Source organism: Nuphar pumila, chromosome 2 (assembly GCF_984573655.1).
Source record: "Nuphar pumila chromosome 2, dmNupPumi1.hap1.1, whole genome shotgun sequence".
In the NCBI taxonomy this organism is placed as follows: Eukaryota; Viridiplantae; Streptophyta; class Magnoliopsida; order Nymphaeales; family Nymphaeaceae; genus Nuphar; species Nuphar pumila.
The window spans coordinates 97,833,172-97,859,401 of NC_143250.1; the positions used below are offsets into that span (position 1 = coordinate 97,833,172).

General features: G+C 36.4%; 1 protein-coding gene across 1 annotated transcript in view; it reads left to right on the plus strand.

Annotated features, from left to right (window-relative positions):
- The window catches only part of NSI (nuclear shuttle interacting), a 30,885-nt gene extending 6,373 nt beyond the window's left edge, over window positions 1–24,512 (plus strand). Inside the window, exons 4-8 of the mRNA XM_089996296.1 lie at window positions 5,642–5,825; window positions 6,763–6,862; window positions 7,017–7,114; window positions 7,270–7,363; window positions 24,184–24,512. Coding sequence (XP_089852422.1) covers window positions 5,642–5,825; window positions 6,763–6,862; window positions 7,017–7,114; window positions 7,270–7,363; window positions 24,184–24,263 — 556 coding nt within the window. The 3' untranslated portion in view covers window positions 24,264–24,512. The remainder of the gene's footprint in view (window positions 1–5,641; window positions 5,826–6,762; window positions 6,863–7,016; window positions 7,115–7,269; window positions 7,364–24,183) is intronic.
- The last annotated feature ends 1,718 nt before the right edge of the window (window positions 24,513–26,230 follow it).

The window sequence follows — 26,230 nt, forward strand, 5'->3', positions numbered from 1 at the left end:
TATATATATATATATATATATATATATATATATATATATATATATATATATATATATATATATATATATATATATATATATATATATATATATATATATATATACCGTAGGTTCCCCCGGCGCGGGTCGGGGTCCAGTTATCGACCCAGCCTGCTGCGTTCTGCTGACTGTCATGATTCAATCATGATTCAATCATGTCTGAAATTCCCTGGTCTTCACGAAAAAAAATATTAGCAAAGGTTTGATGTGGTTTGTTGGAGAGAGTCTTTAAGAGGCCTCCGACTCCACTGCCACGCCACTGCATAAGGTTCTTCAAATTTCATTTTATATACAGTTGCACACAAATGACAACTAAAAGAAATTTATTGGATTTGACATGTGGAAAAGAGAGGTCTACACAAGGCTACAACATCTCGTCAGGAGAAAAGTGAATACTAATAGCCACCAAGGCTACCACCATCATTATCATTTATTATGGAGAGAGAAAATCTTTGACGAAGAAGGATTTGGATCGTTAAAGCCTTGAAGGATAAAGACTTCAAAAGGCTCTTGAATTTTGGTTTTAATTTTTGAGGAAGATGGATCATCATTTCCAAGTTAACAGTGTGTTTTCCAACGCTGCGAATTAATTGTTTGGAGGCAGGAATAGCATGGGAATCTGGGATGCCAACAAAGCTCGTGAGATGTTGTGGACACAAGTGCCCCTTTATAAAACAAGAGCAACATCAAGCAACTGTCAGCAAATTTTTTTTTTAAAATTCCACAGCCCATTTCGTAGGGCAAATTTAAAAAAAAAAATCCAAAAAAATGGACTGAAATGACCCTGGGTGCGGTCAACGCACCCATGATCGGGTTGATCGCACCCGGTGCCGCATCCGCACCCGAACCCGCGTCGAGTCGCGTCGACGCGGGTGCAACACCCTGCTAGCCGAATCCCTGTGACATAGCTCTCTCTCTATCGAAAGGAAGAAGAAGCGGTACGTGTACTCTCGTCTCTCTTTTCTCTCTCTCAAGGTTGTAAGTAGCATATCGTTACCCATATTGGTCAGGCCCAAAGTTAGATACGGATCATAGATTCATAGCATATCATAATTTTTTAATATTTTTTTCAAAAATTTCAAAAAAATTAGCAAAAATGCTAAAAAAGTCATAACACATAAAACAAAAATGAATTACACAAAATAAAACCATAAAATTACATATGAAACATTTATGTCTCTATGAGCTACATAAGATATCATCAAACATCAACTAATATAAATATTATTGCATGGATATCTCACAAGAACATTGCAAAATATTAAATATCCTGCAAATAAGAACATGCCACAAGACTCATACTTTCATATTATATAAACAAAAACAAAATAAGCAAGTGTATGAACACTGAAGTGTTAAATAACCAAGTTTTTTGAAAATATAACCTCAATCATCATTATCATCATCATCATTATGTTCTTCTTCTTCCCCTCCTCCTTCAACGCCGATGGTTAAATAATCAAGATAACATGCTATAAATGACATGCATATCTCACAAGAAAATGCAAACTATGAAATAATATGCATATTAAATAATGAATTCAAGCTAATAAGTCATAATATTCATAATAATGTGTGTTTACATAAACAAAAAAAGTCATTAATTATTTTTTGTCAATACGTAAAAATTCTACATAGCCAAATTTATTAAAAATTTAAACAAAAATGAAATAGATAACTTCAATCATGAGTTTTAGCATCATCATTCTCTTCTTTTTTTTGCAAAAAATCTTCCTAAATCACTCCTAAGCTTTTTAGGGATGAATATGAACTAGGCCCAAGGGGTCTCATATGTTTTTGAAAAAAATTGAAATGAGTGCACTTAAACTGCATTTATAGCGTATCTTAAGATACGTCCTGTGTTGGTGTGTATTGTAAGATACATCATATCAGAAAACCCCATAGATACGCTACGTATCGTACGATACACTCCGATACTTAGAACACTGTTCTCTAGTATTTCTTCTCTCGTCTCTCTCTCTCTCTAGTTGATTCTTGTACAATATGTAGTTCACTGTTTGGGTTTTCAAGGTGGCAATGTTAGAATGTGTTTGGAGCCATGTAATATGTTGCTTAACGATTTCCTCATCGACCAACATGTATACGTGGATAGAACTCTAGCTGACCAATGGGAATTTTTTATTTGTTGGATCTTTTCGCGTATATAATTTCATGTTGTTCCTTGATTTGCACTTGAAACATTTGTTTTTACTATTAAACAATAGAGCTACTCACTCTTTATGATGACATTGTTTCATTGATGGCATTGACTCAGTTTTTTTTTTTTTAATTTTAATTTTAATTTTTTTTGTTTTTTTTTCATGTTATCTATTAAGAACGACTGCTTGAGGATTTGGTAATTCATTGATTTGTTTATCTACCTCCTTATTTGTGCTTTATATGTAATTGTAATTGATTGTTTTCTTTTATCTCTTTATTTTTTTGGCCCTTCATTTGCACTTGTGAATGTTGTAACACTCTCATTTTGGAGAGTTTTGGACAAATACATTAACTTTTTGGTTGTTAATGCTAATATGCATTATATGATGATGACATGCTGTTGAAGAATTTGATTGTTAGTGATTTTCTTAATTTTTCATTGAATGCTCATATTTTGGAGAGTTTTGGACAAATAAATTAACTTTTGGTTGTTAATGCTAATATGCATTATATGATGATAACATGATGTTGAGAAATTTGATTGTTAGTGATTTTATTACTTAATTTTTTATTGAATGCTCATATTTTATTTGTTAGATAGTTACATAGATTAAGTTATTGCATTAGTGTTACTTTTACATGTTAATCTCATATTTTTTGGTATTTATTTGAGATTTTCTATTTCTTATTGGTTATTGCTTCATCAATAAAACATTTCTTTTATTTATTTGTATTTTTAGATATTTTTCTAAAGTTTTTTTAAGTTTTTAAAAATATATTTTTGAGGCTTATGGTTTATGCCTCGAGAAGCCTCGCTTCATTTTTGGTTGAGCGCTTCGCTACTCTTCAACTCTTTTCACAACATTGGATCCGATTAGTATATAGATCCAGGTATGGTTTGTGAAATTTCATACCAGACCCAGGTCTGACCCAAGTCCGATTAAGATTGGTGATTTTTCATGTAAAAAAAATAAAAATATTATTTTCCAGGTATGGACTGGGTCTGCTTCATGTAACTCTTATAAGATCCGAGTGTGGGTTTTCTTATGGTGGACCTGGTTCCAGCAGCTCAATGTCAGGTCTGACCTGTTGGCACCCCTATCTATATATAATTGCATTTCTTGGAAAGCTTCACAAGATATATGTTGCTTGTTTCAAACCATTCGAGCCTTTGTTGCATGTATGACTCTGGTCGGAAGGTAACCCAGAGGATTCAAATCTCTTTGCAAAGATCATCATCAAGTTTTTTTCCATAGAAATTAAAAGTCAATCCATCTAGAGGCAGCAAAATAATCAGTGTTTTGGAATTATGCAAATGACAATGCAGGCATTAGAGAAAAAAGCATTAGCTTTTACAATTGACTATATGCCAGTTTAGGGGGGATTAAGTGCAAGGAAGCAGTCTTGCAATTGTGTTCATTTTTTGTTGTGTTCTAATGGCTTACAATGAATGAGGATTGAAATCAGGACATCTATAATGATCGTTCGCAATCTGTTCAAAACTTTCATGGTAATCTGCCTTCGGAAAATACACACTCCGTACTCCCTTACAAAAGCACTATAGTAATTAGTGATTGTCAGAAGCTGCTTTCCTTGGTGGGGACCATTTGTTGGGTGTGGGCTTGCATATACTGATTTGACGTTCTTTGGCCTTCAGCCTGATGTTATGACTTGAATGGAAGCTAAAAACTCAACGATCTTATAGAAGTAAACTACTCTTAAGAGAAATCATTAGTATTGTAGGAAACTGAGGAGGATTATAGCATGACTATGAGACATTATGAATTGGCAGTAGAAAGGCAAATTTCAGGTGAGTAGAGCTATCATTTATTGGCAAGTTTATGCTCAATTCAGGTGGCAGCAGATAGCCTTTTGTTAAGTATTGGGCATGCATGTTGTTGGGGGAATATTGTTGAAAGTAGACTCTAGCTATTATAATCTGAGGATTTGAAGAATGAAGAGAATATAAAAGGAACTTGTGCTTCAAAAGGTGCATGATGTGGGACCTGCAATTTTTCCTTGTGTGGATTATGAAAGGAATGCCCCTCTCTTTGGCTGTCAATATGTTTATAACATAGCCGTCAATAGGAATAACTTGGCTTATTCTGTTTGAAGCATTAACGGCATACATGAGAAAAATGTGAAGATAGGAGGTGTTGGTATTTGCCACCAGTGTTATGTAAAATTGTCTATGAAGAGACAATACGCATACAAGCACAAATACTTTATAAAAGAAGTGTACGAAGACACCCTCACAACACTTGAACAAAATACGCAAAAAGCGTAAAAATAGCAAACATGCAATAATGCATGTATTTCATAAAAGGAACAAATGCTTGAGACTCTCAAGCTTAGGAATTACAAGGGGGGAACACCCCTATTTATACAAGTGCCAAAAGGTGCAAAGGGGGGGCTCCCAAAGGAGTCGTTGTGAGCCCCCAACGGTCACATTTGTGACCGTTGGGGGCACCCAACGACTCTATTGGGGGACCCCCAATGCACTTTAAATAATAACAAAAAAATAAAAGAAAAAGTAAAAAAGAATAACAAAAAAATAAATAAGAAAAATACAACATATTCCAAATGGAATATGCACAAAACAGGAAATTACAAGAATACCCTTTTCGGGTAAGAATATATAAATATATATATTTATATATAGAGATATATGTACATATAATATATTATATGTAAATGTATCTCTATGTATATAAATATATATATTTATATTTACAATAATGATTTTAGGAGACACATTTTAACATGTTCTGTTTCTGGTGCATCCGTAAAATCCACATTAACGATGGTAAGAGGTAGTTTCATGAGATAGAGGTGACATTGATGATTGCCACTACTAAGTTGGGAAAGAATAAAAAACGGTTGAACTCAGAGATGGGATTGAAGAGGAATTTAGTCACTTGGTTCACTCTTTTCTCATGTCCATTAATTCTGGTTTTAAGGGTCAATTGCTTTCTCGATTTATTGCATATAAGCTTGAATATGAAGGACCTAGACAGACTGGCGATAGCCACTTGTGAACTGGATGGTGGACTTTATTGTGTTGGGAATGGTTGATCATTAACAAGTTTTATTTGTGGAAAAGCTTTCTTTCATTTGTTGAAAAAATCTTTTGGCCATCTAGGTTTAGTTCTTTGAGATGAAAGCCTCAAAAGTTTCATTTTCAAAGTGTTACCCATCTGATGCGTTAGCTGTCTACTGACTCTACTCTGATGCTTTCCTGCCTATTGTATTATGTTTCTACAAATCAAAGTCTCATGTTTCTATTTTTGTGGGCTGCTGGTATAAATTCATTTCCTTGAAATGATCTATTAACATTCATGAATCATGATTTACTGTTTGTTTACACACCCCATTCAAGCTTTGTTTCTTTGTTTTCTTGTTGGAATCTGCACCTGTATGAGGAATTTATCTATTATTGCAGTTTTGTGAAGAGCAATACAACACAAGTGATTGAACCATCTTCCAGTTTTTCAGAAGAGGAGGAACCTATGCCTGAGGAAGTTATACTTGTCGAGAAGAAACAGTCTGATGGAACATTTGAGCAGATAGTTTTTTCTTCAGGTGGGGATGTTGATGTTTATGATGTCCAAGTTTTATGTGACAAGGTGAGGGTTTTATGCAGCACACTCTGATTATTTTGATTTAAATCTCTAGTTCTCAAATTCATGTGTAGATAAGTCAGATGCATGATTTTTCATGAATCACTGTAGAGGATTTCTTAAAAAAGTTAGTGTCTATTGAACATACGATCATTCCACAATCATTACTGTCTGCAGGTCTGAAAACTTTTCATAGAGCTTTCTTCTCTTACCAATCTGTTTGAAAGTATTGTCTTATTTTATTTTATTTTGTTTTGATGCATGTGCTAGTACTAGATTGGGACTTGATAACTAAATGTTTAGAGTTATGAGTTCTTAATAGCATGATGTTTCAAAATGCCCAGCATGCCCATGTTTACATTGGTACTTCAGCGTCGCTAGTGCTGGTTTTCCGAGTGCTTTTGCAATAATGCTTACGGCACATACACCCACACCTACACATAAACAACTATTTCTGTTCAAACCTTTTCTGAACAATGTCTGTCATACCCAGATGTCTGTCCTGATGTTGCACCGTGTATTCATATCCACATTCATGTGGTATAGGATGATCATACATCTTGGTTTCAAGTCACCTGCTACCAGTAGAAAAAGGAAAGTATTGCATGCCCTACTAGAGAAATTAGATTCTTGTTTTTGTTTGTCTGGTAAATTTGCCAACTACTTTTTCTCTTTTAGTAAGCGAACAATCAACTGGTTTACCCAAAGTCAAAGCCAAAGTTGCACCTTAACTATGTGGCCTTTATTCTTCTTCCTCTTCTTTCTTTCTAAGTTGGGGAGGGGGTTTGGCCTGTTGTGGCATTGTGTTGTTCTTGTTGCTGAATGCGGAACAGATCATTCTAACACTTGCCTTTTTGGATTAGAAAGAGTAATTCGTTAAGGCATTTTAGCAAAGTAAATAAGGTTTTTGCTTGTCTGTTCACGGTTTTGAATATTTGAATAGGTCGGCTGGCCTAGGAGGCCACCAACAAAAGTTGCTGCTGCCCTTAAAAATAGCTACATGGTTGCATCTCTCCATTTCATAAGGAAATCAGCAGATTCAGGTAGCTTACTGATTAGTGCTTATTGACACGTAGTGTGTGGCTTAATATTTTAGAGCTGATATGTCATTGTTCAACTAATTGCACTAGAGCAATTGATATACATTTGGAAAAATGATTTTCATCTTATTGTGTTTGGAGAAGTGTGTAATGGCAGGAAATAACCAAAAGGTGCTTATTGGCATGGCACGTGCTACATCAGATCATGCTTTTAACGCCACAATCTGGGATGTTCTAGTTGACCCATCCTATCAGGTTCCAACCATAGATGGGCTTCGAATCTTACCCATCATGCTTTAAAGATAATTTTTTTGCTATATTTCTACTTATAATTAATATTTATACCACTTTCAGTTTTGTATATTTATTTGGAAGTTTGTCTTTGTTTTGAATAAAATGATGTCTTCCAGGGCCAAGGCCTCGGAAAGGCTCTTGTCGAACAGTTGATACGTGCTTTACTTCAAAGAGATATTGGGAATATAACTTTATTTGCTGATAGCCAAGGTATTGTTACCTTTATATTGCTTTATCATTATCTGGTTTTCTTCACAAATTTCAACATGGCTTCAAGCTTTGCCATTTTCTATTTTGACTGGCATGTTACACTATTCAAGCTATTCAAAACTGTGCATTGTTGTTGTGGTTTATATAATTTGTCCTCTATCATTCTTGCATCTTGATGAGCATCATGGACCTTTTTATTATTTGCTACATTTACTTTGTAGATTTTGCTTATCTTCTGGTTTAGTTATGGTATGCACCATAGTTGTCCAACCCGGCGAGTCGACTCGGGAATCGCCCAAGTCGACCCGGATCGGACCCCAACTGGGTCACGATTCAGGACTGCCGATCCAACCAATTAAATATATATTTTTATCATGTATTTTGTTATTTTAATGCATAATTCTTATATAAAGTCACTTTTTATGAAGAATCTAATATTGTTCAATGAAAAAAGTTAATAATCATGTATATATGTTTTTGTAACTTAGTTATTGACATATTAGCTTGAAGTTTAGTTATTTTCATGTCTTAGACGTGCTTACACTATAAAATATAAAGTCCTGACTCATCCTAGTCACTGAGTCAACCCGCTGACTCGGTGACCCAGTAGGGGTCCGATCCGAGCCCGAGTCACGAGTTTGCCAACTATGATTTGCATTTCTAATTCCTGTTTTTCTGGTATAGAATCAAGTTAGATTTCTTAGTATGTTTGGTGCAGCCAACTGCTCTCCTCTCTCTGTGGCATATTCTAACTATTCTTTAGCTAGTAATGTTCATCGTTATGTCTCAGATACATCTAACTGTATCAAATGCAACCAGCAATATTGTTCCCCTAAGCATTAGTATTGTATAGGTTAAACATGTGTGCCCTATTCCTGCTTTCTGGTGCATGCTAGCCGCTGACGGTTATGATTTCTTCTTGCTATCGCCTGTCAATCTTTCTTACTCAATTTTCTTGTCCCATTTTTTGGTGCTTGCGTTGCTGTTGAAAATCATTATCAATCAACATGTTCTAAATTTGTCTCTTCACCAACGGCTAGTTATGGACTTAAAGGTTGCTTCTTACTCCTCCCCTCATGGAGCCTGCAGGATTCACCACAGGATGATACCACTTTAATTTATTCATACTTTGTTGTTCACTCTTAAACTTAATATGCATCTCTCTGTAACAGGCGAAATGCTACCTCTGAATTGTGGATCTGTCCAGGAAGGACAGATTCAACAGTACTTTTGTTAAGATATGCATATCTAGTTGTATATATATATGATATACAAAACAACAACAACAACAACTACGCCTTCATCCCAAAACAATTGGGGTCGGCGATATGAACCAACAAAGAAAATCATTCTGGGTCTTCCACATGAATCCTTCCATATAATGTATATATATGATATACATATATCATATATATATTATATGTATTTTATTCATTGTAATAGATAAATACCCACTAGGGGTATTTTTGTCTTTTCACTAGACATGTAATTAGGTTGTGCCCATTAGGGGCACAATAGTCTTTTATTTATTTTATCTACAAACTAGGGAATTAGTTTGTAGTGGAGGGTATAAAAGACAAAGCTACGTAGAGTGGTTGTGACCTCTCTAACGACTCTATTCTAGCCGTTGGAGAGAGTCCCAATGGCTGCTCTCTTGTGTGTATAAATAGGGGTGATCCCCTTTCATGTAATTCAATGCTTTCTCAAGCATTTTGTAATACAATTCCCTATATTTTTTGTGCTCTCTTGGCCCTTGTGTGGGTATTGTGTATGTGATTGAGTGTTGACCCATAAATGGTCTTGTGATTTGAATACTGTGCTCTTGTAAGCCCATAAGAGGCACCATCTTGTTCTTGTTCTTGTTTCATTACATGGTATCAGAGCCATCGGTTGAAGTCTTTGTTCGTGTGGACGTGAGAGCGTGGATCGTATGTTCGTGAGCTCGTGGTGTCCAAAGAGTATTCTACTTCTATCTTATCTCTTCTTCCCTCTTCTCTCTCTCTATATATATACACTCTTATTTGTAAAAATGGAAGATGAAAGAGAAGTGGTCATCTCCATTCCCGTAAGACTCAACGATACGAACTATGTGATGTGGGCATCTATAGTTAAACATAAAATATGAGAAAAGGTTCTATGAGAGTTGGTTGATGACACCGAAAGAGAACCAAAGCTTATCCTTATCAAACTTGATGATGGCAAATAAGTAGCTCTCTAAGGATAAGAGATGTTTAAAGCTGTTGGAGAATATGAGAAAAGATGAAAAGAATGGATGATGAGCCATTCCAAGATCATGGGATGGCTCATCAATAGTGTTGACATAAAAAAATGCTCAAAGTGTGGCAAAATTTGATTTTGCAAGTGATGCATGAAAATATCTTAAAGATATGTGTAGTCTAAAAGATATAACACATATATGCAATGCGCAAAACAAGGTTCGAACCATGACCCAAGGAGAAATGAGTATTAGGGAATACTATAATGCTCTATCTCTTATTTGGGATGAATTAGCTCTTTTAGAGCCTAAGTGGCATTATCCTCAAGATGAAAACTCTGTGAAAACCAAATTAGAACAGAGCATTTCTACAAATTTGTTAATGGGCTAAAACCTGAATTTTAAGAGACCAAATTGACCCTTCTTCATAGAGGTGGAGTACCTACTATAGTAGAAACACTTGAAGAATTAATTATGGAGGAAAATAGGTTAAAAAAACCTTTCGCTACTGAAGATAAAGAATCTGTGCTTGCTATGTCAAGGCCTGAAAACCACACAAGGGCTTATAAGCCTCCTCACTTTGGAAAAAGTAATGAGAATGAGAGAAACTCCAATGATTATGGAAGGACTCCAAATGATCATGGAAGTGAATATGAACACAAGAAGAGTGGCAAACTAACATGCTATCATTGCTATGAGCCGGGTCACATCAACCTTTTTGCCCAAAAAGGAGAGAAGATCGAAAATATGAAAAATTGAAAAGATGTGGCTTTCGTGGGCCATTTTTTGAAAGAAATGGTATAGATCATAGTGACAAATATCGCAAGATTTATGAAAATCTTGCGTTTTTTTGTGAATAATATTTTAGAAGTTAAAAATGGTAAATTTTTGCGAGATTTACAAAATATCGCGATTTTTTAATTTGTGATAATATCTCGCGAAAATATCGCAAGATTTTGTAAATCTCGCGATATATCGACACAGTGTTTGGCATGGAGGCTGTCGGTCTTCGTGTCCTTCAACTTCTTCCTCTTGGTGGCGCAGGTGTTGAAGCTGGCCATCAACATCCTCAACAACGACGATGCCGCGTTCAGGGCATGCATCAACAACATGGTGCTTCGGGTCAGTGATGGGGTGCGTCATGTTGTCCATGGTGTGCGCCATTGAGATCAGGTTGGGATTGATGTCGTGTGGGAGCCCAACAGCACAGAGGGACAACGTTGCACTAGTCACCCCGCCACCACCGCACTCCTCGCCTATATCTCTACCGTCATCTATGTGGCTATGCCTTCACCCATTAGAATAGCTTGGCTCCTTCCTTCTTTTTCTGTCTCAATGCCAAGATGGGGAGCTCTGTTTTCCTTGATTGGTTTGAAGAGAACTTCTTCTCTTCTTTGGCATTTTGGGGTTGTCGATTTGAACATTTGGTCATGTCTTAGTAACAGGAAATGGATATACAGGCGTCAAAAAATTTGTTTTGGCTTTTGGGTGCCCGAGGGCTGCTATTTGTTTAAGTGAATGAGATGAGTTTGTTTTGATGTATATATACTGGTTGAATTCACTATTTGATGGGTTTTTTAGTCCATTTTTTCATGTATATAATGAGCATAAGATTGGTAAGACATTGGTTTTTTGAAATTTAAGGTTTCTTACGGAGTAGGTGCTTGTTTTAATGATTTTTTATTTGAAATCATTTGTTGATTAGTTTTGCTTACTGCTAATCGAGAGTTAAGGTAACAATGGATGATATGGTTAGTGGAACTGTGGAATTGAAAATAAATTTTATATTTTTTATATAAAATTAATTATGTAATTAGTTTATTTTTATTTGATTTCTTTAGATTTTTTTGAGAAATTATTTGATTTTTTATATTTTGCTGAGATTTTGCCGAAAAAAACTCAAAAAATATTCAGAAAGTTAAAAATCTCCTGAGAAATTCACAACCGAGAAATTACCGTTTTAAACTTTTGTTACTATGGTGTAGATGATAACTCCAAAAGTATGGGCTCATTGTCTTTAGTATAACTCATGGAGGCACTATAACCAATGTTCAAGAATCAAACCTCTTCTCTCTCCGGTGTGGTCGTATATACATGTATTGATCTTGATAAGACTTCTTGGATTCTTGATTCTGACACTTCTTTTCATATGATTGCAAATGAGTTTACACTATCCGAATGCAACCCAAATGATTCTTATGTTTCAACCGTCGATGGAACCTCAAAAGTCAAAAGTGTTGGAACTTTGCAAAAACATTCAACCTTTTATGTACCCAATGTTAGAATAGTACCAAAATTAAATTTAAATTTCCTATCCCTTTTCCAAATTGCGGATCATGTATGCAAAATCTTATTTTTGTCTAATGATTGTTTGATATATGATCTCCAGTTCGGTAAGCCGATTGGGCATGACCATAGAAGAGATCTCTATGTTATGGACAATCTTAAACTATCAAAACATTCTTTTTGTAATTTTATGAAAAAGAGAGATAAAAAATTGGTAGAAGAGACTAGGACATCCTAGTGTGTCAAAATTATATTTATTTTCATTTCTTGCAAATTATAAAGAAAATGATTTAGTTTGTTAAGATTAGGTCCCTAGTAAAAATAAATCTTTACCTTTTTGACCAAGTTATTTCATATTAAAAAAATCATTTTAGTTAGTGCATTCATATGTACGAGGATCGACTCCGGTTATATCTAAAGGAGAGGGGTATCATATTATATTATGTTTGTGGATGACTATAGTAGACACTCTTGGATATATTTTTTTTAAACACAAATCTGAAGTATTTGATTGTTTTCGAAAATTTCATCCTTATGCAAGAACTCAATTTAAAGCCAACATTAAAATTTTTAAATCCGATTTCGGAGAATTTTTTTTATCAAAAGATCTAAAAAATTATCTTGATTTACATGAGATTATTCATAAAAAATCTTACCCTTATACCTCTCAACAAAATGAACAAGCTGAAAGAAAGCATAGACATTGTTGAGACTACTAGAACACTTCTTATATCAAGAATTGTTAAGATTTTTTGGGCCGAAGACGTCCTTACAACAATTTATTTGATAAATATAGTGCCTTAAAAATCTATTGGAAATCTTTCTCTTATTGAAAACTTATTTAAAACTTCTCCCGATTATAAAAATGCTTTGTCCTTACCAACAAAAATGATAAATTTTTTCCTAAAGCTATCCCTTGTGTTTTCTTGTAATATGCCGAAAACCAAAAAGGATATAGATGTTATGAAATTGAAAAGGACAAGCTATATGTTTCAAGAAATGTCATTTTTCTTGAAAATGAAAATGGGTTTGATAAAAATAAAATCCAAGAGGATTGTGATTATTTTTTCCTTTTTGATCTTGCTAATGAGCACAATAAAGTTGTAAGTTGTGATAATGTTGACATTCATGATGTGCTTGGGAGTGACAATGAGGACACTCATGATGCACATGAGAATGAAATTGAAGGTCTTAATTAAGTAAGACCAATCTCGTAATGAAGTTCAAACCTATACTCGATGCATCAAAGATCATCCTCCATGTGCACTAGAAAAATATTTTCAAAACCAAGACATGAATTCCTTTAGCATTAGAAAATCCATGAGAATTTCAAAGGCTCCTAGTAGATTTGTATCCTATAATTCGTTTGAACCAAAAAATTGAGCATGTCTATTGGCCATAAACTTATATGTAGAACCATCCTCTTATAATGATGCTAAGAATCATCAAGTATGGATTAAAGCCATGAATGCTGAATTAAAAGCTTTAGAAAAGGCAAAAACTTGAGAAACTCAGACATTACCCAAAGAGAATAAAACTACAGGGTGTAGGTGAGTTTATAAGATTAAAACTAAAAGTGATGGGACATTAGAGAGATATAAAGTCAGACTCGCAGCCAAATGATATAGTCAAGAATATGAAATAGAGTATGATGAAACATTTGCTTCAGTTGCTCGAATGACTACTGTTAGAACCCTTATTTCTATAGCATCAATTAAAAAATAGCCGATCTTTCAAATGGATGTCAAAAATGCATTTTTAAATGATGACCTCAATGAGGAAGTTTACATGAAACCTCTACCAAGATTAGGATTAGCACGTGAAAAAATTCTTCGGTTATGGAAGACCTTGTATGGCCCAAAAAAAACTCTTAAGGCTTTGTATGATAGATTTAGTAGCGTGATGACAAAACTTGGTTTTAAATCTTGTTATACTAACATTGCATTGTTTGTTAAGTCTTCTAATGTTGGTACGATGATATTACTTCTCTATGTTGATGACATGATTATCATAGGTGATAAGCATGGAGTTAGTCATATCAAAGATGTGATCAAAGCCAATTTTGACATGACAAATCTTGTTTTTTTACTATACTTTCTTGGAATAAAAATATCTTACTCACCTCATGGTTATTTGTTGTCACAGACAAAGTATGCAACAGAGATCATAAAACGATAAGGAGTTTTAGATGAAAGACGAGTTGACACTCCAGCAGTTATCAATGCAAAAAGATGAACAAGGATGATGAAGAACCTCTGAAGGATCTAACTTCCTACGGACAGATGATTGAAGCTTTATCTTATCTTTCTATTACTAGTCCTGATATTGCAAATGCTATTCACTTTGCTAGTCAATTTCAGTATACTCCTAATACAATCCATAATACATATGAGTGTTGTAGTGAGGATTATTAGATATATCATAAATACTATTAGTTATGGTCTTAATTGTCAAAAGCTGTGCCTAGGATCCGCCTAGGCTGACTAGGCATAGGGCCACCACCTAGTTTTATGGGTCTAGGCGGTAGGATCATGTTTTTTTACCTAGGCTGTCCATGCCTAAGCCGCAGGGATATGGTTGTCATGTTTAAATTTTTTTTTGTTTCTTTTTTTTCTTCTTCTTCCTCCCTTCCTAAAAGCTTTCTTTTTTTATTCTGTCATTTTCTTTTGTTGTTTTTCTTTTTATCTTATTTTTTTTCTTCTTTTCTCCTTTCACCCCTTCCCTTAGTTGTCAAAGGCGGAGCCTAGGCGGCCTAGCCAAGGTAGTCTCTCGGCCTGATGTGCAATTGCACACACATGTATATGTTATTTGTGTAATTCTATGTCACAGGGATTCGGCTAGCAGGGTGTCGCACCCGCGTTGGCGAGACTCGACGCGGGTGCGGTCAACTCGACCTTGGGTGCGTTGATCGCACCCAGGGTCATTTGTGTCCATCTTTTTTATTAAAAAAAATTGTGTCCACATGCAGAGTGAGGGAGCTAAGGCGGTCGAAGGACTCGGTCATGACGCCGGAGTAGGACGTGGACGAGTCGGAGTCGGTGAAGCGCAACAGGAATTTGATGGAGACGTTGGAGAGGAGGGCGAGGTAGAAGACGAGGAGGGAGGGGATGACCCCCAGCGCCTTGACGGTCGCCGAGATGAACATGATCCCCGCACCGATGATGGTCGTCGACAGGTTGAGCACCGCCCCGGGGAACGACGCCCCACCACCACCATGGTCCACCTGCACTGCAGGCGTTGTGGCTTCGTCTCCCCTCGACTTGGGCAACAACAGAAGCCTCTCCTCCAGCTTCCCATCCTGCTGAGCCGACGCTATGACCTCTGTGTGTGTGTGTGTGTGTATAAATGGTTCCTCATTTGATTGGGAAAATGGTTGGCAACTGGGGTACCTGTTCTCTGCCGTTTCTTTTTCCAAAATGACCATCGTATCCCAAAATGCTTATCGCTGCAAAGACAATCATGTCTGGATGCTTCTGCCGGTGGACCAACCACATGGCCTCGTGTTTTTTTATGTGGGACCCACGTAGAACAAAGCGATGTGATTGGTTTGGTCCCCACCACAAGCCATTACGGATGGTACTGCAGCTTTATGCGAGAAGGGGCTTTATGGACATTTTTCTTTACACTTTCCATTCACGGTTCAGTCACAAGACTCACAACTGTCATTGTGATATTGGGTCGAACGACTCTATGCGCTGGATGAACTTGGATGGAAAAGATGGCCAAGTTAAGAGTCTCATAGATGGGATTTCTTGAACGGCCCACCCTAACGCCTGCCTTGCGTATAGATCCTAACAATACAATTGGGTCAAACAGTTTCGTGGTTTTTTTTTTAAGTCCAGTTGGGGTTAAGCAGACCCACCAGCTATTATTCAACGTACAAATGAGGTTTTGAACATGCAACGTCCCACCACAGGGAGAAGTGCTTCTACCCCCATTTGGTGTTGGGTTCCGTAGTTGTGCTTGCACCCGCGCCGGGGGAACCCCCGGACCCCCCTTTATATATATATATATATATATATATATATATATTTTGCCGCACCTGCATCCGCACCCAAGGTTTTTGAAAGTGCCGCACCCAAGGTTTTTGAAAGTGCCGCACCCCGGCACCCGCACCCATGTGACATAGGTGTAATTGTATACAATTATATATATTAACATATCATAAACATATATTATAAATTTACAATATTATGTGTTTATATTATATATATATATATAATTATATATATGTACATATCTGTGTACTTAATTCATATATAATCTATAAGCGTACGAGTTATCTATTTGACAGTTTTTATGTAATATAATTGTTTTACAATGTTCAACAATATGTTATTATTTGTCTATTGCTTATTGTTGATTAATTTTATGTTGTATACATGCTTGTTATTAATTTTAGTAGTTTGTTTATATATTTTGTATGCTTTTTTTTTTAGTTTGGGGTACCGCCTAGGCCCCACCTAATCTTTTTAGGGCTCACTGCCTAGGCTCCGCCTAGCGCTTTTGACAACTAAGGTTATGGTTTACTTTTATCATCTTCCTTCCCGTTAGAAGTTATTGTATATTCTGATTCTGACTAAGGGGAGAGAGATATGAATGATCGTTGCTCAACTATGGGTTTTTGTGTTTTTGTAGGGCATTCATTGATTTCGTAGGAATGCAAGAAACAACAAAAGGTGTCTTTGTCCTCTACAGAAGTAGAGTACTGAGCTATGACAGCCACAACCTCCGAGTTGGTTTGGCTGAAGCAATTACTAGAAGATTTGGGCATTCACGTAGTAGAACCCTCAAGTCTATGTTGTGACAACAAAAGTATAATTTACATCGCCGACAATCACACCTTTCATGAGCGGACCAAACACATCGAAATGAATTGTCATTATGTTAGAAAATAATTTTTGAAGGGAGATGTGAATGATCGCCACTCAACTATGGGTTTTTGTATTTTTGTAAGGGATTTGTTGATTTCGTGGAAATGCAAGAAACAACAAAAGGTTTCTTTGTCCTCTACATAAGCAAAATACTGAGCTATGACAACCAAAACCTCCAAGTTGGTTTGGTTGAAGTAATTAGTAGAAGATTTGGGCGTTCACGTAACAAAACCCTCAAGACTATGTTGTGTCAACAAAAGTACAACTTACATTGCCGACAATCACACCTTTCATGAGCAAACCAAACACATCGAAATGGATTGCCATTATGTCAAAGAAGAATTTTTTAATAAGATCATTACTTTGCCATATGTACCATTCGAGTATCAATTGACGGACTTCTTCACCAAAGCACTTCCGTCACCAAAATTTCATTTTCTTCTTTTCCAACTCTCGGTTGTGTAACCGTGAGTTTGAAGGGGGTTGTTAAGATATACATATATGCATATCTAATTGTATATATATATATATGCATTTTATTCATTGTAATATATAAATACCCACTAGGGGCATTTTATGTCTTTTCACTAGACATGTAATAGGTTGTGCCCAATAGGGTCACAATAGTCTTTATTTATTTTATGTACAAGCTAGGAAATTAGTCTGTAGTGGAGGGCATAAAAGACAAAGCTACATAGAGTTGTTGGGACCTCCCCAACGGCTCTATTTCTATCAGTCCCAATGTTTCTATGGCTCTCTTGTGTGTATAAATAGGGGTGATCCCCTTCCATGTAATTCAATGCTTTCTCAAGCATTTTGTAATACAATTCTTTATATTTTTTATGTGTTCTCTTGGCCCTTGTGTGGGTTATGTGTATGTGAGTGAGTGTTGACCCATAAGTGGTCTTGTGATTTGAATATTGTGCTCTTGTAAGCCCATAAGAGGCACCATCTTGTTCTTGTTCTTGTTTCATTACAACTTTATGGCGGTGTATAAGTATAATTTTATTTGTTCAGAACTTCAGATGCATAGTGGCCTTGTAAAGCAACATTTTCACTTGAATTATCATTTGATTTTTCAAACAGAAGCAGAGGTCCACTTGAGCATTCAGTTAAGTGGATCTTTCTGTTCTTTGCTGAAAAGATTGTTCCATCCAAGAGGGTTAAAGAATCAGGATATTCTTGCTGGAAGATTTTGGTATGGAAAAAGGCAGTAAAATGGATGTGCTAATCGGTGCAACCATGTGAAGAATGTAATTAATATTAGCGTGCTAAAAATGTCGAAGGCATTGTTAATGGCAGCTTTATTTCTGGAAAAGTAGAGATGCATGGAGGCAATGTGAATGGTGGTAAAAGAAAAATTATGTGCCCTTATGTGAATTGGTTGGACTTGAGATACAGCTGAAAATAGGGGCTGGAGAGAATGGAGATTTGGGTCAAATTTCAGACAATAAGAGTAACTTGCCAACTTTGAAATGTGCAGAAGTTGGATGTTGAATTTTGTTTATTCTAGGTGGCTCAAGTCTTTGAATTAATTACAGAAACAATATGTTTATAGAATTAAAATATGTTCTCATGGTATCAGAACAAGGTTATGTGAAAGGTTTATGGTAAACACAAGAAATGCAGTAATAAAATTCTTCATTGACTAGTCACCTTGCTTGGTAGCTTTGATTGCATGAGTTTTATATGTTATTAAAGTGTGCATGAATGATTTGTGAGCCATCTAATTATCCTTTGGCTTTTGAGAATTAGCTTATGCTGATAGAAATTATTAGTTCCGTTAACATAAACTCATTTACAAGTGAGGATTTGAAGTTATTTTAAATAACCCACTTTGATTTCAAGGCTATGATTTTTAGTTCTTACATGAATCATGGATGTATTTCAAAGAAATTGGTGCAACTAGGTAAATTGAAGAATGAATTTAACTGGAAAGAAAAGCTGACTGGTAACTATTGTTGACTTGTGACATGCATTCAATATTTCAAAGTTACTTAATGGAGGGCTATGTCACAGGGAATCGGCAAACCGGGTGCCGCACCCGCGTTGACACGACGCGACGCGGGTGCGGCACCCGGTGTGGTCAACCCGACCCTGGGTGCGTTGATCACACCCAGGGTCATTTGTGTCCAATTTTTATATTAATTTTTTTTTTCTTCTAGGGGGCGCTGCCTCCCTGGATCCCCGCACAGCGGGACCCGTGTCGGGGGAGCCCTCGGACCCCCCTTTTTGCAAGGGCAAAAACTCTAAATCAGGCTCCACAACTCATCAGCTCGACCCCTCCCCTGCACAAAGAGGGTGTAGGGAGGGGGCTCGACCCCTCCCCTGCACAAATTATATATATATATATATATATATTGCTATATATATATATTGCTGCACCCCCACACCCAAGTTTTTTGGAAGTGCCGCACCCCCGCACCCGCACCCATGTGACATAGATGGAGGGTAATTTTTCCGCTTTCTTAGTGGAGACTTGTAGATATAATTGTTTCTTGTAATTTTATTAAACATTTAAAAATTATAGCTCTTTTCTTTTATTTACATAGAAAAGAGCTATAATTTTTATTTCAAAATTTGATTTCAGAGTTTTTATTAGTTGGTCATTTCTCATCATGAAGATCCATGGAGAATAATTTAATGTTTCAACTATTTGGGCATGAATTCAATCATTCGGGCCTTTCCCTTGATATAAAGATCATTTCAACCAAGTGCATTTGAGGAATTTGGATCTGGGAAGTGGCAGGGTGCATATGGATTGAAGTAGTGATTTTGGCAAGAGTTGAAGCAACTACCTGTGACAATTTTTTTTATTATTTGGCTGATATGAGAAACAGAGAAAAAAGGAATGGAAGAAAGTAATATGAAGCTCGTGGGATTTAAATAAGAGTAATAGCCTTTGGATCAGATAGTGCCAAATGAAGTGTAAATTTGTCAAGATTCTCTCTAGGCAAACATGTTTCTAAAACAATTGGCAAGTGATGCAGATATGAGCATGAACTAAGAAATTAAACTCATTGGATGATGCCTTATGTTTCTCAATGGTTGGTTTGAGCTTGGAAGAATTTGTATGGTACAAGTTGCGTTGCATGAAAGTTCATGAAAAGTTTGTGGTTCTCGAATATATGAAATATCTATTGATGTCTAGTGGAGACAAAGTGCACTGAACTATGGACTTTAAGGGTGTGTTTGACTGCTTGTCCAAGCTTGGACAGAACACTGCACAGCAAAGACAGAACACATGTCCTTTCTAGAACAGGAACACTGTACTTGTCCAGCGTTTGCTTCAACTAGACAAGGACATGTGTTCCTTGTGTCCCACGTTTGATTTACATTGTGTGGACAGTTTAGACACACATGGTCGGATAGCTTCATTTCGGATCGTACAACCTGATCCGCATCATCATTGCAGTGTTTGAACATGTTTGGATTGGATTTTAGCCCTAGATGTGGATCTCAGATTGGATCCAAATGCCAAAAAGGTATAAAATTTATGTAATTTGAAGAAATATTTTTTGATATACAAATGCTTTAATGGGTATCAAATTGGATCCTGTTATGATGATATGTAAAAAAGAGAGTGTATTTTAGCCCTGACTATGGGTCTCTACTAGATCCAAATACCAAAAAATACTTAAAATTAGGTAATTTTTACATAAAATGGAGATGCGAAAAATGTGTATTCAAAATCACCTTCTGCATTCAAACACATAAAATGATCTCATGAGATTTTCAACCTTTTTATTTTCTTAGGTTTTTATGAGCAAATTTTTAGGGAATTAAAAAATTAAAATAATTTATCAAGGAAATCTTGAAAAATTTTAAATATAAAAACCCTAATAAAATTAAACCCTATTTCAAAAGTCCTAATCAATCAAACCCTAATTTAAAAGCCCAAATTCAAAAGTCTTAATCAATCAAGCACTAATTTAAAAGCCCAAATTTGAAAGCCCTAATCAATCAAACCCTAATTCAAATGCCTTAATTCGAAAGCCCTAATCTATCAAACCCTAAATTGAGAGCCCTAATCAATGAAATCCTAACCTATGAAAAATAGAGAAGAAGTGGAACGAAGAAAGAAAGAAGGAAAAAGAAAGCAAGAGAGAGAGAGAGAGAGAGAGAGAGAGAGAGAGAGAGAGAGAGAGAGAGAGAGAGAGAGTCATGAGGTATCCACACCCTTCTTTTTTCTTGTGAAAACAGTTCCAGGGGGTGTTACGGCTTTTCCACGTTCTTGGGGACACGTGGAACGTGTGTCCATAGCATCCAGTGTTTGATTGCAGGTGCGGGACGCACAATCAAACACACCCTAAGTTACCAAGCAAGGTGTCAAATTCGAAAAGTTTCATTATTGCATTTTTGTTATTTATTATGTACTTGTTTTGACACAACTTGACTTTGATACCATTTGATGTGAGTATATATCAATTCATGTGAAACAACACTTTTTTGGATGGTGTGGTAGTAAGTTATCACAGATTGGATGTGATGTATTGTTCTCTTGGATGCACATTGGTTATTTATGATATTGATACAGAACCAATCCCATCATATAGAGTAAAAAGGGACAAACCTGATTTAATGGAACCTTGGTTTCCCTTACTTTATGGTTTTGAAATAACCAAGTTGAAGAGATTGAGTCTTCCATCACATAAAGAGTTCCTTTGTTGCTTCTGATTTTTTCTCCTCTAATCTGGGCAGTGAATCTTCTCAAAGTTCTTGTGGGGACACTGCCATTAACCAAATGTGGTAGGATTTTGCATAGAAGTCTTACTCTTTCAATAAAAAATTGAACTTTTTGGTTTTCATTACATGAAGAGGCTTGGACTTTCAGTTCCAGGAAGCTTTGTAGTTCTTTATTGGTCAATTTGGACGATGAAGGGGTCTTGATTATTTGTTAATTTTAGGGTGCATTTGACTAAGTCCTGCGGGATGCCGCGGATGGAATCTCTCCCGTATCTTTTATGCTTCTTGAGCATTTGAGTTATAATAAAATATTATTTTTATATTGTGCTCTTGGCCCTTAGTGGCTTATGGTTGTGTACACTCTTGTGCTCTTGTATTTAGCCCTTTAGTGGCTTTGTGATTGTGCTCCTTCTCTTGTGATTCCATTTTGTGTGTGTGTGTTCCTCTCTCACCGTGGCTGGTTAGGGTTTCATTGATTAGGGCTTTTGAATTAGGGTTTGATTGATTAAAGCTTTCAAATTAGGGCTTTTGAATTAGGGTTTAATTGATTGAGGCTTTTGAAAGAGATTTTAAATTAGGGTTTGATTGATTAAGGCCTTTGAATTAGGGTTTGATTGATTAGAGCTTGTGAATTAGGTTTGGTTGATTTAGGGCTTTTGAATTAGGTTAGATTGATTAGAGCTTTCGAATTAAGGTTTGATTTGATTAGGGCTTTTTATATTTAAAATTTTCCAAGATTTTGTTAATAAATTCTTATGTTATTTGGCCAAATTTTGCCGATATGAACCTAAGAAAATAAAAAAGGTGAAAATCTCACTAGAAATCATTTTGTGTTTGAACGTAGAATGTGATTTTGAATTCACATTTTTTACATTTCCATTTTATGTAAAAATTACCCGATTTTAAGTATTTTTTGGTATTTGGATCCAGTAGCGACCCATATTCAGGGCTAAAATACACAATTTTTTTTACATATTTTCATACCCTTTAAAGCATTTGTATGTCAAAAATATGGTTTCCTATTTTTTCTTCAAATTACATAAATTTTATACGTTCTTTGGTATTTAGATCCAATTTGAGATACATATCTGGGGCTAAAATCCAATCCAAACATGTTCAAACACTGAAATGATGGGGTGGATTGGGTCGTATGATCGACCCATTTTCTATGTATCCAAACTGTCCGCACAATGCAAATGAAATGTGGGACACAAGGAACATGTCCTTGTCCAGGCGAAGCAAATGCTGAACAAGTGCAGTTCCTATTCTGGACAGAACATGTGTTCTATCCTTGCTGGACAAGTGTTCTGTCCAGGCTTGGACAAGCAATCTAACAATGTTCTGTTTTTCATTCTTTCTTTGGTTTCAACTCCTGGATTGCAGCCTCACCATGAGCACCTAGTCTTACAATCTAATTTTGAAGCATAGAAGATGGGAGTCTGTAAATGCCAAAACCCTAATGCATATTAGTATCTTTAGGGTAAAGAATAACGTATTCAAAATTGTGTTATTATGGCAAGATTGGAGACAGTGAACCTGGCAGCAGAGATTCTATTTTACATGTTCTAGAGTGGAGATGCGCCCATGGCAAAATTGTGTTATGTAATGTCGACAGAGATGCGTATTGGTGCCCTCTGGGTGCTTTATGCATTTTCAGCATGAATTCAACATCGAATAGCAAAAACTTTATTTGTTCATTTAGAAGTTGTTTTCCCTTTGATTGTGAGAAGCTTGTCGTATCTAGATGTTTATGATAGATTCCATATATTGGGTTTGAAGTTTGAATGGTTGTTCTTCAAACATGAATCATTGAATTGATTTTCAGCCCATGGTCATGTCTGGATTCTAGTAGCGGATCTACTGTGTTTGTGTCTTTTTGAAATTGTATCTACTGGGTCGATTTTTGATGTGCCAGCTTAGTGAGATGCTTTAATCTGCTCAGACATTAGAAAATAGCCCGGTTGAGTTAATGGATTTTTACAATTGAATGATAATAATGAATTCATTAGGAGCTTGTGTAAGTTTCCGTCAGTCACTGATATCGCTGATATTTTGAAAATATCGCGGTATTATCGGGATTGCAAGCTTAGCCAAGATCATCTGCAAAGTATCGATAGACTGTAATATCATGATATTATCACAATATTTTTGGAAAAACCTTATTTTGTGTATTTTAAGCCTAGTTTTTCTATTTTTTTTGTTTCTTTTGTATTTTAAAAACTTTTCAAACTTGTGTCTTTATATTTTTGCGACAAAAATGGTGGAAAACCTATTTTCTTTCTTTTTTGTTCTTTTTTTCAGAATGTTAAAACTTGTGAGATTTTCCCGAGAAAAACACTTCATGAAGAAAAACTCCGAGGAAAACTCTTGGCAAAAAAATTCCAATTCATAAGGTTGCCCATCTGAAACGGAACCACACCAGATGTGAATGAATCAGATTTGATTCATTTACACAAACCATTCACTTAAAATTGCCTTGTGAATCGTGTACACGTCTGCAAATTGGTGTATAAATTGCATTGTGTGAATCATTTACAGACGTTTGCAAATTGGTGTGTAAATTGCCGTGTGATTCTACACACGTTTGCAAATTGGTATTTAAAGTTCCCTTTATGAATCGTAATCTCACAGTTGTGAGATTTTTTATTCAGATTGGAGGCCGAGCAAACGTGCCATGAGTATAAAGTGTTTGGCTATAATTTTTCAGGGACAATTTTTTGTTTTCTGATACTGTTTACTGCTCTGTTAAACCAATGCAGTTGTAGATTTCTACAAGAATTTAGGGTTCGAAGCTGATCCGGAAGGCATTAAGGGCATGTTTTGGTACCCAAGATATTAGCAACATTGAGATAGTTTGGTTGATTCCCCACTGAGTTATCTCCTGCATTCCTTTACAAACCTCCATGGAGTTGTGGATGCAGTTCCTCTGTATGTACATTGATTGTTGTCAAGAAAAGAGCACAAATCATGTGTACATGATCTCTCTCTCTCTCTCTAAGAGCACAAATTATGTGTACATAATGACTCTCTCTCTCTCTCTCTCTGCACACACCGTGCCAGTTTATATGTGTAGAGGCTCAAACTTAACACAGCTGCCTTTTTTTTGGATAATCCAAGGAAAAAATCCTCTCATCACCAATCGCGAATTTGCTGGGCTCTGGTTGCTAAAACCCTTGAGGTCTCCCCACTGTGAACTGTGAGTATACCCAGCTTTGACCTTGGGGATGCCACCTGTGGGTTTTAAACTTGTGATGTCCCATCAACTTGGTGATATTTACAAGTTGCCCTACCAGATGAGTAGATCCCTTGTGGGTCACATAGCCACCTAAAATCATGGTGTAGGTCACAAACAGCCTGTCTTGCAACAGTACAGGAAATGCCAGAAAGCATTACTTTAGCTACCTCATTTGATGTAAGGGGTAACATTAGGTTTGGTTTTGTTTTATATTTTTATAGGTGAGGTGGGGTATAACCCCTGTGGGATTCCAACTCAAGACCCCCTCAAGTATGATAGTGTGACCTAACCATCCAGTTATCTCATTCAACCCCACCAGCATTAGTTTTTGATTTCGAATAAGGTTCTGTTGTCTGGAAACTTATATCTGAAGGGAGTTTATGCGTTTGAAAAAATGGAAGGTATCACCTCTATGCAGTGGTATTTACCAAATCCAATATTTGGTGCAAATACAATGGTGAGAGTGTCACTTTCTCAAATACATAAACTCCATTCCCAACTGTCAGTTTCCAAACATCCACCACCATGGTAGTTTGACCAAGTTTTTATTAAATTCCTAAACAGCTATCTTAGCTACCAGCTCCCAAACACACTTTTTCAACAATAGTTGTGGCTAGATAGATGAGCCACTCAAGGAGGCATTTAGTAATAAGCTGGTTTGGTTAGGTTTGATTTGTGAGTGGAGGTCGCAATGCATGGTTAAGGTTTTCTCTTTGATCTGGATTAAGGGGTTTCTAACCTGAATCTGGTGAGGCATGTTTACATGCTGAAGTTAGCCCCTAAGTAAGTGTCCTGGTTTAAACCTGCGTTTGACAGAGCTATAACTGATTTGCATATAAATTTGAATGGACATGGACCTGTTTCATCTCTGTTGGAACATGAGCCTGTCTACTCTGGATCCGGGTAGAATTTTGATCTGGTTATACTATTATGTCTGGTGGTTTCCTCGCCAAGCAGATTGAGTCTGGTGTTTTTGGTCCTAAAACATAAAATTCACTAATTGATGATCTACATCCAGGTCTGTTTGAACAGTTTTCTGAACTAGGAGTCAAACTGAGCTGGATGCCATCAGTACTTGGTCACCCCCTTGCGCAAGCTGACGACCAGCATAGGCCATGTGGGGCAAGAGTCCTAGCCTCGGAGTTTTATGCCTCTGGAATGATGACCGTAGGTATGACATGTTGAGCCAGCCAGACTAGGTCTTTGATCCCAGATGTAGTTTCTGAATCGAAAAAAAAAGTTGTGTAGAGAAAAGAATAACTTTGTGGTGTACTTGGTCTTTGGAATGAATCCAGAATTAGTTGGGAATATTTCAGTATGACTTCATAGATGAGGCAGAACTATGTCGTTAAACTTTTAGTGGCAACTCTAAAAATTTAGTTGCACCAAAGGGGTTGGCATAATGGGGTTGGGCCGAGGCTGTTAGACCGGCAGCTGAGGTTCGAATCCTGTTGGTGTCATATCTCCTTGTATATACCGATGCCTAGCATAGGCCCTGAGGACAAGGGTTGTAGCCTCGGAGTTTTAGCCCCTGAGGTCCATCTTTAATCTACCTACTACTAGGGCCAAGG